This window comes from Typopeltis vanoorti, chromosome 16 (genome assembly GCF_054136105.1).
Source record: "Typopeltis vanoorti isolate ZY-2024b chromosome 16, IOZ_Tvanoo_1.0, whole genome shotgun sequence".
Classification (NCBI taxonomy): domain Eukaryota; kingdom Metazoa; phylum Arthropoda; class Arachnida; order Uropygi; family Thelyphonidae; genus Typopeltis; species Typopeltis vanoorti.
Window position 1 is genome coordinate 40,038,369 of NC_143564.1, and position 15,192 is coordinate 40,053,560.

The following is a 15,192-nucleotide window of genomic DNA, read 5'->3' on the forward strand; positions in this document are numbered from 1 at the left end:
TATAACACTTTTATGTGGTTAAATATATGCTAAGTATATGTATAAGTATAGAAAATTAATACAGTTGACCCTCACTACAAATTTATAAGGAACACAGAAATTTCTTTTAAGAGTTGGATGGTTTACTATAATGAATTTTCTTTAGAACAGCAGATGCCAGGAATATCAGGAATAAAGGTAATGGGTTTGTAACATTGATAAATTCAGTTTGCCCAAAAGGTTATTGGGATCAACAAAACTTGGTTGACAGAGGATGGTATCTTGACAGGAATAGAAATTGAAGGGTATTAGCATATTTTGGCAAGTAGGGAAGTAAATAGAGGTAAGTATTACTTATGAGGAGGGTAGAGAATCAGGAGGGAAATGATATTGATGGCTTTGAGAGTATATGGCACAAAGTGGAGGAAGGGAACAAAATAGAATGTTTAGCGGGATGTTGGTGTATTTGGGAAATATATGGAGGATTTTAACTATAGCAGTATAAATTGGGAAGGGGAATCAGCATGCAATAGTAAGAGAACTGAATTTCTGGAATTCTTAAGGGATAAATGTCTTAGTTAGCTTGTAATGGAGAGAACACAAGACTCAAGAGTTATGAATTTGATCAGAGCATCTGATCACAACAGATTCATACTTGCCCTTGGTTGGTGAGAGAGGCCCATGTAGTCTTCATGTGAATAGGCATCCAAAAGTATCAAGAAGAAAGGAATTTATGTGGAGTTATCAGGCAGGTGATCATCACAATAGACTTAGAAACCTTATGATCAACTTCAGGCAATACAGCAGATGGAAGAATTTGAATAAAGGGTGATTATTAATGCATAGGAGACAGTTGAGGAATATTTTTAGAGGCACTGACAAATTTGATACCTCAGGCAAAATATAAGCAATTTGGAATAAAATGGATGACCAAGAAAATTAAACAGCAATTGTGGATGAAAGGAAGTTAGAAAAAATTATAAAGAGAGAGGTGGAGAAGAGTCAGGAATATAAAGTTCTCATTCCGGGAAAATGACTGGTATAATAAGAAGGAGAAAGTGAGAATATTGTTCCAAGGAGAATCGCAAGCAGTTCTTCCATTATGTAGCCAGTATGAGGAAAAAAGATTGTGGATAAATGACTTTGCTGGATTGAGATGGAATTGGTGACCTGTGCAGGTGACTTAATAGAGCTGTTTTTAATGATTGCTTTATCATAGTGTATCATCCTGGTGAAGCAGGTTTTATTCCTAGAGTGATAAGAAAAGGGTGAATGATTAGAAGTTAAATGAAGAGGATGTATTTCAAATGCTGAGCAAACTGTAGACATTAATGAGATTTCACGAAATGTTTTAAGGAAAGATGATAAGGAGCTGGCCATGCCATTGACCTGGCTGTTTAATTGAAACACTTGCAAATGGAAAAGTTCTAGAGAATAAGACAGTATCATTGCATAAGGGTGATGGTGGTAGAATGGAGGTATAGTTATCAAAATATAGATTATTATTATTGTTATTATTTATATGGGTACTCCATGGAGTCAAAAGACCCATCATGGGAAAACCCACTCTATCCATTAACACAATACCTATCATACATCTCCTTAAACCTATTCACTGTTGAGGCACTCACAACCACCTCTGGCAATCCATTCCACTCATTTACCACTTTCCAAATAAAGAATCTAGTCCACACCCTTACATAACCTTACTAACCACACTCTTAGACACCTTCCAAGTGTGACCCCTTGTTTTCCCCCTACTCCCCATGTATTGACAAATCTATTCTGTGTCAATTTTATAGAATCCCTTTACTAGCTTATAAGTTTCTATCATATCTCCTCTCTTCTGCCTGTCAGCTAAACTCTGCAACACACACACACACACGCACGCAGTCTGTTCTCATAGGAAACATTCCACAGACCTGTCACCAACTTAGTCACTCATCTATGAATCCTCTTCACTACCAATTCCCAAGAAATGCAGGTGACCAAATCTGTGCACAGTAATTAACATGTGGTTGAATCATAGCCTTATAAAGAGGGATAATAAACCAGTTCGCATTTCTTTTGTGGTGTTTAAGATTTTGTAAAAATTAGTAAATGCTTATATACAGAATTGAGTAGATCAGGATAATAATATTTATGAAGGTCAGCATGGATCTGTTAAGGGATGCTCTTATTTTAGTAAACTGGTTACTTTTAAAGATGTCTCTACTACTTACTGATTGCCTTGTGCTTCTCCATCAGGATCAATTCTAGTAGTCTTTTTTGCAACATTCTGGCTTGCATCACCTCCACAACTCTTCCTCCCCATGTAAATTGAAAGTGTCCTCTCGTCTATCTTCCTTCCTAGTCACCAATTCATAATTCTCTTAGGCCATCTCTCCTTGGGCATCCATTAAACATGACCATACCACTCTAAAGATTGATGCTCCAAGTGGTCTACCACATTTTCTTACAAATTCAATCTCACCATAATGATCTCATTCCCAACTCTTGAAGGGAAGATATGTATAAAAATATACATATACTTCATTGTAACCTATCCATCGTCACAACTTGTTTTCTCCCCCATATGTCAGAACAATACATACTGTCATTTGGACTATCATCTTCGTTTCCTGTTGAATGGCTCAACTCTATAGCATGCTATTCATTTGTTTAATGGCATTGTGTGAGTGTTGTTGACACAATCATTTACATCTTTCTCACATGCTCCCGACTTATGAATAATAGATCCTGAGTTTCTGAAAGAAGCTACTGCCCTGATGTTACCTACTAGGAGATATGAGTCTCTGCCTTGCTCACCCCGTATTTTATCTTTGTAAAATTAATTTTTGCTTTCCCATGCTTTAAATAATGAACCAGTTTTTTCATCATAAAATCAGTGTCGTTCTGATCGTGAAAAGTAGCAGATGAATGATACTGTCCCCTATCTCAATGCCCATAGCTCTACATGAAACATTCCAACATGCTAGCACTGCATCAAGATAGATCTTAAACAGGGTTGGTGACATCCCACATCCTTGTCTCAGGGCCTTTTGATGTTACAAACTCAACTGATACCAGTCTCTCCCACACATAACAGCTTCTCTGCTGTTATGTGTGGGAGAGTATTTTATTCTCTTAAAATTGATGATTGACTCACAATCATCCTCCTCATCAATTCCTGATCTTTGGCAAATATTTTTTCTGTTATCTATCTTAGGTGTGATGTCTTCCATACTCTAGTTATGGAAGACATCACACTAATTCTTGTGTAATCTGAAGGCTCATTCTTACTAACCTATTTAAAGATAGGTGTTATATGTGAAAATAACCAAATATCAGATATCACATCACCTTCAAGGAGTTGATTTAACATTCTTGTTATTATTCTTAGTAGCTGATCACTTCCATAATTCCATGAATACTCTTCTTGACTCAGCTACCTTCCCATTCCACCAAGTCATCTCACACCTCATCATCCAAAAAAGGATCTACTAGTTCCTGTATTTTCGAATACCACCTGTGTCTCCCTTAATGTATTCTTTGTTGTTCTCTGCCAGAAGAAGTAGTTAAAATGTCTAATCCAGGATGCCACTATATATAATCTATGATTAGCTGTTCTCATGTGCATGAGGTCCTCCATGCATGAGCATTATATCCTAATGAGTGAGTGATTAATCTCAGAACAGATTCTGTTCCAACATTCTTCCTTACATTTATGTAAATTTTTTCACTTCCCTCTTAATAATGTGATACTTTCCCTGATCTTCCCATCTTTCAGAACTATGCCATTCACTTCTTTTCACTAATAGTTTCAATAGTTTTCCTGTCATCCACTCCACTGTACTGTACTGTCTGTGATTAATGTTCCTTTCAAAGACAACTGCTTCGTTAACTATCTCATGAATCAACTCTTCAATGTGATTTTAGGTTTCATAGCATCCTAGTTCTCATTCCTTGATTAAGTCTACTTTTATACAGGCCTCTAATGTTCTTATCTTGAAGAATGTTGATCATATATCTTAGTTCATCCAACCTGATATCACTATCTTGCTCATTTTTCCTTTCAACCCGTACAGACGTAATTATCTGTGCCACATTCTGCACCTTTCAATACTTACTCATCCCTTACAATGTGATGTTTCTGTTGTTTCATAATCAGATGGTCAATAATAGATCTTAAACTTTGTTGTATGCTAGAAGCATGAATTCTTCATTTGGTACTCTCGTGCTTCACACAATGCAAATCAGACTTTTACTTCTCTTATTTTCTTCATCCTCACCGAAAGGTCCAATTGTTAACGCTTTACTCTTTCACATAAAAAAATTGACAAGTGTAAGAGATGATAAAAGAAAATTCATTCAAGAACTATATAATGGGGCCAAACAGGCTGCAGTAAATTTTGATTCCAAGAAAGTATTCAAAATAACAGGGAAGGTAATAGGAAAAGACATGAGAAAAGAGAGCCTGATAAGGGACATACAAGGAAATATATTGATGAGGGAAAAAGACATAGAAAAGAGATGGATAGAAAGAGGTGAAGTCCCAACACAGAAAAACCTCCCAAAAAATATCAAAATGGAAACATTAAGTATAGGAGAGATAACGAAAGAAGAAATAACTAAAGCAATAAAGAAATAAAGAAATGGCAAAACTGCAGGAGTACACAATATGCAAGCAGAACTACTTAAGGAGACATACATATATGCATACGTCTATAGAGATACTTTACTCCCTACTAAACAAATTATGGAAAAAGGAAGAATGGCCAGATGACTTGAATACAGGATTATTGATGAAAATACCAAAGAAAGGGGATACGATGGAATGCAAAAACAGAGAGGAATATCTCTTCTGTGCACAGTTAGTAAAATCTTCACTAGAATAATATCGGTGAATAGTTCATTTTTTTTACATTTTTGTAGTGCTAAGTTGTTTCTGGAATATGAGTGTCCTTCAGTGGTTGTTTTTTTGAAGTTAGTTGTTGTCGCGATATTGTATATTTTGGTTAACGAGAAGACTGGGTTGGAACCAAATGCGTAATGGTGGATGACAAGACGAAGAATAAGTTTTCAATATTTAGTTATTTCATTTTATTTATTTTTAAATGTTCTGTTTGTAATTGTTTGTACTTTTTCATCATATAGTTATACTTCCTAATACTTATCAGCATTTATTTTTTGACACTATTTTGAATAATGGCAGCGGCAGTTAAAATTGCAAATGGCGAATCGCCAAGTCCCCCCCCCCCCTATTTAAGGACTCCATTTTGTGCAATATCATATGGGATTTTGTAGCATGTGGGACTTGCAGAATGTATGCGTCCCAGCAATTGCATATGTGGTAGGAGAGAGAAGGGGGGAAAACGTATGCGCACAAAATGCAGGCAACGGGAGGAACTTGGTGATTTAGAAATGACCATAACTGGTCTTGTTGAGACTATAACTGACCTCATTGAGTCAGAGACGGGAAATTCTCCACCATGTAGAGAGATGACTGGTATGATAGAGGGCAAGAGAAGTAAGAATAAATAAGAATCAATGAGCTGAAAGAGCAGGTGGAATATCTGGGTAATGAGATGAGAAGTGTAAAAGATGAGATTAGGCAAGTGGAAGAGACGAATGCAAGGTGAATCAGATGAGGAGTGAGAGAGTTATGGGAATGAGAGGAGAGGAGAGAATAGGAACAATAGAGGAAAGGGAATGAGAGAGAATTATGGGAATGGTAGAAGAAGAGAGAATAGAAACAGTATATGAGAGAGAGTTATGGGAGTGATAGAAGAGGAGAGAATGGGAACAGTAGAAGAGAGGGAATGAGAGAGAGTTGCATGAATGATAGAAGAGGTGAAAATAGGATAAGTGGAAGAGAGGGAATGAGTGTCAGATATAGGAATGATAGAAGAGGAAAGAATGGAAGCAGCAGGAGAGAGGGAATGAGAGGAATGCAAGGGAGCACAGGGAATAGGGATAGAGTGATGTCAGGAAGGCAGGTAAGTAGGGGAGCACAGAGAGAAACTGTTACAGGAGAGAGAGTGTGAGGGATGCATGTGAGCAATCGAGGAATAGGGTGGTAAGAGGTGTAATGTATGGAGACTCAATGATTCGTGGTGTTCAAGATAGGATGCATGAGGAGTGTTTGCCAGGAGGAAAGATAGAAAGTGTGGCTTTGGCAGTTAAGAGAGGTGAAAGCGTGGATGAGATGATTGTGGTGGTGGGAACAAATGACTTGAGTGGTGGTGTAAATAAGGCAGTGAGAGATATGAGATTTTTGCTTGAGGTGGTATGAAAGAAGACACAGAGAGGAAAGATAGTGTGTGCGTTGCCTAAGTATGATAATGACGAGCTGAGCAGAAGAGCAGTGATATATGAATGGTATAATAGTGAGAATGTGTCAGAAGAGAGGGTTGGAATATGTGGATGCTTGGAGTGCGTTTGAGGGCAGAGAGGAATTGTATGCTAGAGACTGCTTGCATTTGAATGAGGAAGGACGTAAGCATCTGGAGAGATTGCTGTTCTGAACGAGTCAGTGTGTCCCAGTGTGGATGGTAGCAGGGGTGGCCTCTTGTGGGAATGGGTACTTGGGAGAAGGGGGATGACATCAGGTAATGCTTCGCCCAGTGTCTAGAGGGGATAATGCTGGGTATAGAAACAATGGCATTTTTATGCTTTATACTAATGCCAGGAGTATTCGGAATAAGGGAGAGGAATTGGTGGCACTAATAGCATCATGCTATCAGCTGGCCAAAGATTATTGGGATCACCAAGACGTGGTTGACAGAAGAGGATATAATAACAGGAATGGAAGTAGCTGGGTACAGCATTTTTCGGCAGGATAGGAAGGGAAAGTGTGGTGGTGGAGTATACTGCTTATGATAAGTGACGACCTATGCCCTCTAAGAGTGGAGGCTTTGGAAGGCTGTGACACTAATGATTTTGAAAGCATATGATATGAGGTAGAGATGGGCAAAACAAGATATTTAGTTGGTGTTGCTACAGACCAAGGAGCACAGAGGGTGGAGACCAGGAGATGTTGAGATAGTTGAGCTTGGCAAGTGCAAGAAAAATGATTGTTATGGGAGATTTTAACTACAGCAGTATAAATTAGGGAGAGGAAGATGCATGTAGCAAATAAGGGAATGGAATTTCTACAATTCTTGAGGAACAGATGTCTTAGGCAACATGTAACAGAGGGAACAAGAGGTTCAAGAGTTTTGGATTTAGTGATAGCATCAGAAGAGTTGATAATAACTGAGATGACATCTCTCCCACCAGTTGGAGAGAGTGACCATATGGTTTTGACTTGGAAAATGAATTGACATGCAGGAGTATCAAAGAGATGGGAATGTATGTGGAATTATAAAGCAGGTGATTATAATAGTCTTAGACATCAACTTGGTGAAGTTTCGTGGAGGGAGGAAGTGGAAGGCCGGATTAAACAGGAACTGCATGCGAAAAAGTGGCTAGGGAAGAGATATAAGGAGACAGGTGAAGAGAAAATGCATGAAGAATATAAGAGACAGGCCAGGAGAGTGACTAGTATGGTAAGGAAAGCAAAACTGGAATATGAGAAAAGATTGGCCCTTAGATCCAAGGAAAATCCTAGGGAAGTTTTTAGCTATGTGGCCAGTAGGAGGAGAAATGACTGTGGAAGAATGACATGTGGGATAAAAATGGAAATAGAGTGAATGATGCAGAGGACATAGTGGAATTGTTCAATGAACACTTTATTGGAGTATTTCATCCTGGAGAAATCAATTTTAATACTAGAGGGATAGGGCAGGTTCGAGGTTTAGAGGTGCAGGAGGAGAGTGTGTTCCACATACTGAGTACCCTGGATGTTAGTAAAACTGTGGGACTGGATGGTATTTCACCACGAGTTTTGAGAGAATGTGCTAAGGAACTGATAATGCCCTTGACCTGTCTTTTCAATGAAAGTCTGACTGCGGAAAAGGTGCCCATGGAGTGGAAGGAAGGTAAGATAGTGCCATTGCATAAAGGCGGTAGCAGACTAGAAGTGCCTAATTATAGGCCAGTTTCGGTGTCATCAGTAGTTAGTAAGATCTTGGAGAAAGCATTGAGGGACCGTACACAGCACTGGGCAGATGAGGGTAATATTATCTGTGAGAGTCAACATGGATTTGTGAAGGGGCACTCTTGTTTTAGCAATATGCTAGCCTTTTATGATAAAGTTACAAGAGTATTAGATCAGGGAAAGGCATATACTGCCATTTTCCCAGACTTAGCAAAGGCATTTGACAGGGTGCCACGTGATAAGCTGATATTCCAGTTGCAGCATATGAGTCTGGATGTCAGATTAGTCAGCTGGATTCAGGATTGGTTGTCCGATAGTATCAGAGAGCTGTGTATGGTGGAGCAGTAACAAAGAGGCAGAAGGTTACAAGTGGTGTTTCACAGGGCTCAGTGCTGGGACCTATATTGTTTAACCTTTATATCAATGACATTGTCCGTGGATTGCAAGGGGATATTCAGTTGTTTGCAGATGAGGCAAAGCTGGGAAGGGTTATTAGTAATAGTGCAGATGTGGTAGCCCTGAAGGAGGATTTGAATAAGCTAGGCAGATAGGCAAATTAATGGGGGTGTCAGTTTAATGCAGGAAAATGTAAGGTCTTGAGGTTTGGGACACTGCATACTCCATGGGAGGAGTTAAACTGGTGGAAGTAGGGGAGACAAGAGATCTGGAGTTGATGATTGATAGAAAACTGAAATTTAGGGGACATATTGCAAAGATAGTGAAGGTAACACAGAGGATTGCTGCAGTAATGAGAAGGACACTGACCTGCAGAGATAAAATGCTTATCATTCTGTTGTATAAGACTCTGATCAGACCACACTTAGACTATTGTTCTCAGATCTGGTCCCCAGGATTTGAAGGGGATAAATTAACTGTGGAAAGGGTACAGAGGCAGCTAACAAAGATGGTATCAGGACTGTAATACAATGTTAGTTATGAGGATCGGCTGAGAGAGTGTGGACTGCAGATTTTGGTGGATAGAAGAAGGAGAGGCGATATGATAGAGATTTTGAAAGTTTATTTTTCACTTGGTTAGAGTATAATAAATTTAGTTTAATCCTTTATCCAAGTGTGAGTAAACAAAGTTTGCGCCTGAAAGTATCTTCAGGACTGGGGTAAGGTGATACAACACCAGAGCAACTCGTTGCAAAGGTGTAGCAAGCTACCAACACTCCTGTCTCAGTATCTCCTTTAATGCAAAACACATCTCCTTGCGGATATGTCTAATGTTATGCATCAAGGGAAGGGCCACTACCCAGACTGGTTTCGACCTTTATTGAGGTAGAATGGGAGTTCGTGTCTCTCATCATTGGCCTTTGGAGAATAAAGCATGCTGAGGATCAGCAGACAGTAAAAGAGGAGTCTGATATAAGATAGAGTAGGATAGTAGGAGGTAAAAAGAGGCCTCAGTCAACCTGTTTAGCCTTATTGACTAATTGGTCTGTAACATATAATCTCAATTTATCTGTTCAGAAAAAAAGGTTAAACATAGACTTCTGTCTATAGTTCACATATAATTTTATCTAAAGTAATGATTTACTCCACTGTTAATGGAGGTTCTTTTTATGTTACTAGATATAATATCCTTATTTTTATTCCAGGTAAATAATTTTTTTTTTTTTTTTTTTTTTTTTTTTTTTTAAAGACAAGATGTAAATAATAGGACTTATTTAAATATTTTTTTTAAATCTAAAATAACAGGACTTAAGGTCCGGTAAGTAGGAATGAAGAGGAACTTACTGAGGAACGTGTATACCTGGTACCACTGGGACTTAGAATGGGGAAGAGACTGGCCCGGGAGATGCCGCTCACGAGGAGCGGCACCGCCTCGCAGTAAGCCTTCGCCGCCCGGGTTCTCAGCTCTCCCCCCCTTGTTTGGAGTAAAGAAACCGTGCCAGCGAAAGCTTTGTGGCTAGGGGAGACAGAGTGGTTATTCTTTTTCCTGGGGTGGGGGGGGGATGGTGGGTTTTTTTGGGTTCTAAAGAGATATACAGGGCTTGATGCGTCCCTGTATAAGAAAGCATATTGTCGGTGGTTTGCAGTATTGATTCACAAATTTAAAGTCTCCTAGTAAGTGCCTTTCTTGTGCAAGAAATTTGCGTAAGTAGAAAAAGAAACCTTTTCTTATTCTTGCATACATTAAATTTGCGTCTCGTACCTGGGATTTTTTCCGTACTTTCCAGATGTGATATTTTAGTACATTGATTAGGAAGATAGCGAACTTTTGGGTTTTTTGGACTGGTGGCGGGAATTGTAGTCGTACGACCTCTTCTACTGTCAGCATGGGGATTCCCAATGCTGTGCTGAGTCTCCGCCAGATGCGTTGGGCTGGTGGGCAAAAATAAAAGAAGTGGTCCACCGTTTCCACGTCCCGGCAGACATCGCAGGATGGGTCGCACGGGTTAGGTGCATACCAGGATTTCACCTGTTTCACCGGGAGCCGCTCGTAGGCTATTCTCCAGGCAAGATCCCGATGAAAAGGCTGTCCCCAGCTATTTTTGATGTTTCTGAAGAGAATTTCATTATTTGTACTAAGATTGGGTGTATCACGCCTGGAAAGCTGGAAGAAATCCCAGTATACTGCTTTGGGTTTGTGTGTGAGGATTGCTATTCCTCTGTCTCTGAGTGTTGTGATCGATTTTACTACTGTACGGTACCACTTGGGCACCCCCCTTGTGCAGGGTCCAGCATAGTCCGTGATCCCAAAGAGGGGGAGGAAAAGTCCTATAAAATATCTAATTAGTAGGCCAGAAATGTGGTTGGAGTTTAAGGCCTTCCGTACGGTTTTGAACGTGTTTGCTTGTAGCAAGCTTTTGTGATCGGGCAGAGCATAACTCCCTTCTTCCTGTTTGAGTTGTAGGTATTCTTTCCTTACTTCTCGTTTTCTCCCATTCCAGAAGAAATCCAGGAGTTCTTTTGATAACTTATTTTCTTGTGCCAGTGTGATGCCTGTGATATTGACAGTGTGCATCAGCATTGGGGTGACGATTGTTTTTATTACTGTCGCTCTGCCATAAAAGGAGGAGAAGGTTGGTTTGAACAGCCTTATCCTTTCCCTGCTTGTCTCCTGCAATTTTTGGATTGGTAGTTCTAGGGTGTCTGAAAAAGGCACGCCTAGTATAGTTAGGGGCTGTGTCTGTAGCGTTAAACCGTAGGGAAGTCCAGTGCTATGGAAATTTCCGAAACTTTTGATTTTGGTTTTTTGTACGTTAACGCGAAGACCACTGACTATGCTGAATTTTTGCAACGTGTGCAGATAGATATAGATGGACTCAGAGTCTCTGAGTGTAGCCACTACATCGTCCGCATATGCCACTATTTTGCATTGTCTGGAGCCTTGGGGCAGTGGAATACCGTTAATTGTGGGGGTGTTATCAATTCTTTTGATTAGGGGTTCTAATACTAGGGAGAAGAGGAGGGGGCTTAGCGGGCAGCCTTGCCTAACCCCTCTCTTTATGCGGATTGGTTCTGTCAGAAACCTATTAATAGATAGTTGGGTCGTGGCTTCCGCATACATGTTTTTAATTGTACGCCGAACGGGCTCACGGCTGTTTTTGTAGGATGTTCTGCAAGTACCTGTGGTTGACGCTGTCAGCTTTCTCCAGGTCGGTGGAGAGAAGTGCCAGGGGGTATTTTTTTTCCTTAGCCAGTCTGATCAAGTCTCTTAACAAGAAGAGATTGAGTTTCATAGATCTACCGGGGATCCCGTAGACCTGTGAGCTTGTTATTATATTTTCGATACCACCCTTAAGGCGTGTGCAGATAATTTTTGCAAAGATCTTATAGTCTAAATTGGTTAAGGAGATTGGACACCAGTTATTCGACAAAGTCCGATCTCGGTCTTTCTTGGGGATAAATATGGTATAGCTCTTAACGAATTCCTTGGGGATGTTTCCCGAAGTGAGGAATTCGTTAAAGATGTTTATTAATGCTGCCACTGCAAATTCTATAGAATTTGCAGTGGCAGCATTGGCCCTGGGGTCTTCTTTGTTTTCATCGTTTTGCACGTAGCCTTTATTTCGGCTGCAGTTATCGGCCTGTCATGCAGGGCACTGAGATGATCGGGAAAACGTGTTGAGTCCCACTCACTGAAGTCATCTGTGCGCTGCTGATCAGAGAAGATGCCGATATACTGCTGATGAAAGTGACGGAGTACTTCGTGGGATGAGCGTAGAATCTGGCCCTTCTCTTCGATCTGGTAAATCGTTTTCTCTTCATTAGCCGCCACCCGTTGTTGGTTGTAGAATGCGGCGGAAGGTGTTTCCAAATTTCTGAGATAGAGTCTCGTTCGAAAATCGAGGTCCTCGACTCTACTCTGCCGCTCTTGCTGCAGCTCTATTTCTACTTGCCTGATAAGATGTCCGCAGGGAACTCCGCTCCGTTCGTTGGTCCGGTACCAGCCGAGTTCCTTGTAGAGATCCCTCAGCCGTTTGCGTTGTTGGTAGGCCCTTTCGCACCCGCATTTTTGGAACAGTTCCCTAGCCTGCCACTTGAAGCTCAGCCAGTTTTCCCAGTTCCAGTTGGTATTTGTCCATCTGTCACATAAGTTCTGTAGCTGGTCGCTAAAAAGACTGGGAAAGGTGGGAGGAAGCCTCCAAGGCCCTCTGGCTGTTTCCATAACCTCCGGGAGCGTGATTTTGAGTATGACCATTTTGTGGTCAGTTGTCATGTTGTGCACTGCGGTGTGACGTATCCTCTGAACATATTGTTCCAAGTTTTGGGACACGTACACCCTGTCTAGTCTTGTCGCTATCTGGCCGCGGCACCACGTAGTTTCTACTTTGGAGGGGTTATTCCGCCTCCAGATATCGACGAGATCAAAATTAATACAGCATCGTTTTAAAGCGTCAATGCTGCCAGTTCCGGTGTTTGGATTCCCACCGATTTTGTCTAGACGTGTGTCTTCCACACAGTTCCAGTCTCCTGCAACTATTAGGTGTTCTGCTCCCAGGAGATAGTTTTCAAGGGCAGAGAAGAGACCAATTCTGTGGTATGGATTGTTCGGGGCGTAAACTGCAGCAAGTCGGATGGTACGGCCACCGTACTTCCAGTCCACCGTTACTAGGCGTCCTGTGGCGTCCTTTTGGACGTTGAAACCCCCCCCGCGATTGGGGGGTGAATTAGTACCCCCACCCCTCGCGAGTGAGCGTCCCCGAAGCACCAGTAGCTGGTGACCGGATAGCTTCTCGAGAAGTTCTCCACGTCCCAGTGCTTATAGAAATGGGTTTCTTGTATCAGGAGGATATTGATTTTAACCCAAGTTTGTTATACATTTCTTCATCACCTCCCTCCACATTCCCTGGCATATAGCAACATCCAACTAAATGTTTCTTCCTGCCAACCTCCTCACTACACCACACTGCCTCAGAACCATTGCCACTATTCCTCCTTTCATGTCTACCTTATTTGGACATAATTTCCTTGTTATCATCAGCAGCACTCCCTCCTCCATTGTCCTTTCTGTCCTCACAGAAAACATTGTATTCTTTCATTTCTATTCCCATCAGGATATGATATTCATTCAACCATGTTTCACTTCTTCCAACAATTTTTGGGTGAATAAACTCAAGTGAAACAGTTTCACTTTTAGGTCTATAATTTTCCCACCATACCTGTCCTTGGCCAATCACCTTTATAACTGTTTATCTCATATAATTACAGTCTCAACTACCTCACTGACATCCTGATCCTTTCCATTCTTATGTTGATCATCCTCATACATATATTCACTAGTACTTCCAACATCCATTCTCCCTATGCTGTGTCTCCCTGTCCACCCATTTGGACACTATTAGTATTTCCAATGCCAAGCACTTCAGTTTCTTCTGTACCACTCTATCTTTCACTTCACCTTTAACTTCTGATCTCTTGCTAGCATCACACATTGGACTTCCATCTATTAAAAGTTTCTCCAGTTTACTGACTCCAAAGTCATTCAAATGCAGTCTATCACATCTGTATAATTCCATTCTTCAATTAAAGATATGCAATACATCTATAAACTGCATTCCCTTCTCCTCAACCTTTTTCACTGACAACCTTTCCTACTATACTCTTATCTTTCACTCTCCTCAATCTCCTGATGTTCACCCTTACTTTCTCCTTATGCCCACCCAAATCTTTTGACTTGGTAATGACTATATTATATGACTTAATTTCATTGTTATTTAATGATTCATACAGTTTTTGATCTGGCTTTGATGATGATGATGCCAATTTTATGCTACTGAACTACTACTACTATTGCTTTAATTTAAAGTTTTAATAAATTTATGCTTTAATCCATTCATTTTATTTCAGAAATGTTATGGAAGTGTATAAGCATAAAATCTTTTATCTTGTGAATTTATATGCTAGTTTTCAAATTGTCCACTGACAATTTGAAAACTGTACATATATGAAAACTATATTTGAAAAAATAGTATACTGAACTGAAAAATGAATATATTTATTTGCAGTACAAAACAAGCACAGTGCGGAATTAGCTCAAGTTGACACTCTTCAAAAAGAACAGGTAATTTTTCTAATGATTATTATTTTTATTATTATTATTATTACCCAAGACCCCATGGAGTCAAAGCGTCATCTAGGAGGTTCTTTTATCAAACACACAGCTCATCATACCTTCATACATCTCACACACACACACACACACACACACACACACACACACACACACACACACACACACACACACACACACACACACACACACACACACACACACATATTCTCTGCAGACACCACACTCTCAGGCAAGGCATTCCAATCATTCACAACTCTGCATGAAAAAAATCTGCTTCTCACTCCACTACTCACACCCTCCTTATACAGCTTCCAGATGACCTCTGGTTCTCCCCTGATCTCCCACTATTTTCTGTAGAACCTCTCCAGCATTGATCCTATAACAACTCCTTAATAACTTGTAGGTCTCTATCATATCTCCCTGACTGCTCCTATTCACCAAACTCTGCAAGGGTGTCTTCTCAATCTTTCCTCATACTCAACATTCTAGAGGTTAGAAACTACCTTAGTCAGTTGCCTCTGGATCCTCTCCAACATCTCTTCATCCTTCTGAAAACCAGGTGACCAACTCTGGGCATAATAGTCCATGTGTGGCTTAATCAAAGCCTTATACAATGGAACAAGAATCTTCCTACTTCTACAAGTCACTGTCCTCTGCATCATTCCCA

At 40.4% G+C, this 15,192-nt stretch overlaps 1 protein-coding gene across 2 annotated transcripts in view; it reads left to right on the forward strand.

Annotated features, from left to right (window-relative positions):
- LOC150097966 (uncharacterized) overlaps positions 1–15,192 on the forward strand; it is a 490,509-nt gene that overhangs the window by 290,330 nt on the left and 184,987 nt on the right. For both annotated transcript variants that reach the window (XM_090406015.1, XM_090406016.1), the window contains exon 9: positions 14,458–14,513. In XM_090406015.1, coding sequence (XP_090262141.1) covers positions 14,458–14,513 — 56 coding nt within the window. The remainder of the gene's footprint in view (positions 1–14,457; positions 14,514–15,192) is intronic.